This window comes from Orycteropus afer, unplaced genomic scaffold (assembly GCF_000298275.1).
Source record: "Orycteropus afer afer isolate SDZICR_OR568_19922 unplaced genomic scaffold, OryAfe1.0 scaffold00037, whole genome shotgun sequence".
In the NCBI taxonomy this organism is placed as follows: Eukaryota; Metazoa; Chordata; class Mammalia; order Tubulidentata; family Orycteropodidae; genus Orycteropus; species Orycteropus afer.
The window spans coordinates 1941824-1943386 of NW_006921624.1; the positions used below are offsets into that span (position 1 = coordinate 1941824).

At 45.5% G+C, this 1563-nt stretch overlaps 1 protein-coding gene across 1 annotated transcript; it reads right to left on the reverse strand.

The window, feature by feature from the left end:
• Positions 1 to 334: 334 nt before the first annotated feature.
• On the reverse strand, positions 335 to 1255 carry LOC103193496 (olfactory receptor 1N1-like). The gene has a single exon (XM_007936732.2). It carries the CDS (start codon positions 1175 to 1177, stop codon positions 335 to 337), a length of 843 nt encoding a protein of 280 aa, XP_007934923.2. The 5' UTR covers positions 1178 to 1255.
• Positions 1256 to 1563: the final 308 nt, after the last annotated feature.

The window sequence follows — 1563 nt, forward strand, 5'->3', positions numbered from 1 at the left end:
CTCTACCCTGTGCTACTTGAGGCTTCCTTGTAGAACCTAAGTTTTGTTGGATGTCATTATTTTGGTATTTCACCACTCTCTAGATTAAATTGTCTTGCATATTTATACCCATCAAATCAAGTCACCCTGTAGGAATTGCCAGCCAGTCTTTCTCTCTAGCTGCAGCTTTGCCTTGGAGAGTTGCTTCTTTTCCTGGGCCCTCATTTTGTTGAACCTACTTATGATACTCAATATCCATTCTGCCTTGAATGTGAGCCTTTCTAATTTACAATGAAAAAGTCCAGGGAGAAAGGCCTGTTGAAAAGCTTGGACCTGTAGTTCAGGGAAGGATCCTTTATAATGTAGAGCATTTTCCCCAGCCAAGGAGCTTCCACAAAGCATCCTTCATGTCTCTGTTCCTCAGGCTATAGATAAAGGGGTTCAACATGGGAGTGACCATTGTGTATATCACAGATGCTACTATTCCAATATCTGCTGAGTAGGAGGATGATGGCTGAAAATAGACAAGAAAGAGGGTCCCATAGAAGAGAGTGACCACAGTCAAGTGAGAGACACAGGTAGAAAAGACTTTGTGCTTCCCTCCAGCAGAGGGGACCCTGAGGATGGTGTGGATGATGTGGGCATAAGAGACCAGGACACAGATGAAAGGGACCACACCTGCGAGGACAGCTTCAATGAATATCATAATCTGAAAGGTATGGGTGTCTGAACAGGCAAGCTTGAGGAGTGGTAGAAGGTCACAGAAAAAGTGTGGGATTGAGTGAGAGGCACAGAAAGATAATTGAGCCATTAGGAGAATGAGTAAAAAGGTCAGAACGTGGGAGCAGAGCCAGGATGCAGACACTAGCAGCTGGCAGCATTGAGGCTGCATGATTGTGGTATATTGGAGAGGAAGACAGATGGCCACATAGCGGTCATATGCCATCATGGTCAGCAGGAAGTCATCCAGCAATGTCAATGCCACGAAGAAGTACATCTGCATGAGACAACCCATGTAGGAGATGGTGTGGTGCTGTGTCTGGATGTTCACCAGCACCTTGGGGACAATGGTGCAAGCTAAGGAGGTATCAGTGAAGGACAGGTTGGCCAGGAAGAAGTACATCGGTGTGTGGAGGTGTGAATCAGAGCTGATGGTCAGAATGATGAGCACGTTTCCCAACATCGTCACCAGGTACATGCCCAGAAAGAGCCCAAACAAAAGAGGCTGCTGCTCTGGCCGCTCAGAGAAGCCCAGAAGAAGGAGATCAGAAATGCTGCTTTGCTTTGGTTCCTAATGTAGAGAAATTAGTGGAGAATCTGGATTAAATAGAGCCATGTTCTAACAATTAACCAAGTCCAAGAATTTTGGTCTCTTTGTCCTTATTCCCTGACGAGGTCACTGAGATTTACTAGTAGCTGGATTAGTACGTGTGCAATTATGTACAAATATGTGTGGCATTTTGGTGGGGGTATTGTCTTGGTTCTAGATTCTTGTAATAAGAAAAATTGTCCCTATAGATTGCCTGGGAGCTCTGGTAGCGTAGTGCCTAAGGCACTTGACTGCTAACCAGAAGGCTGGAGGTT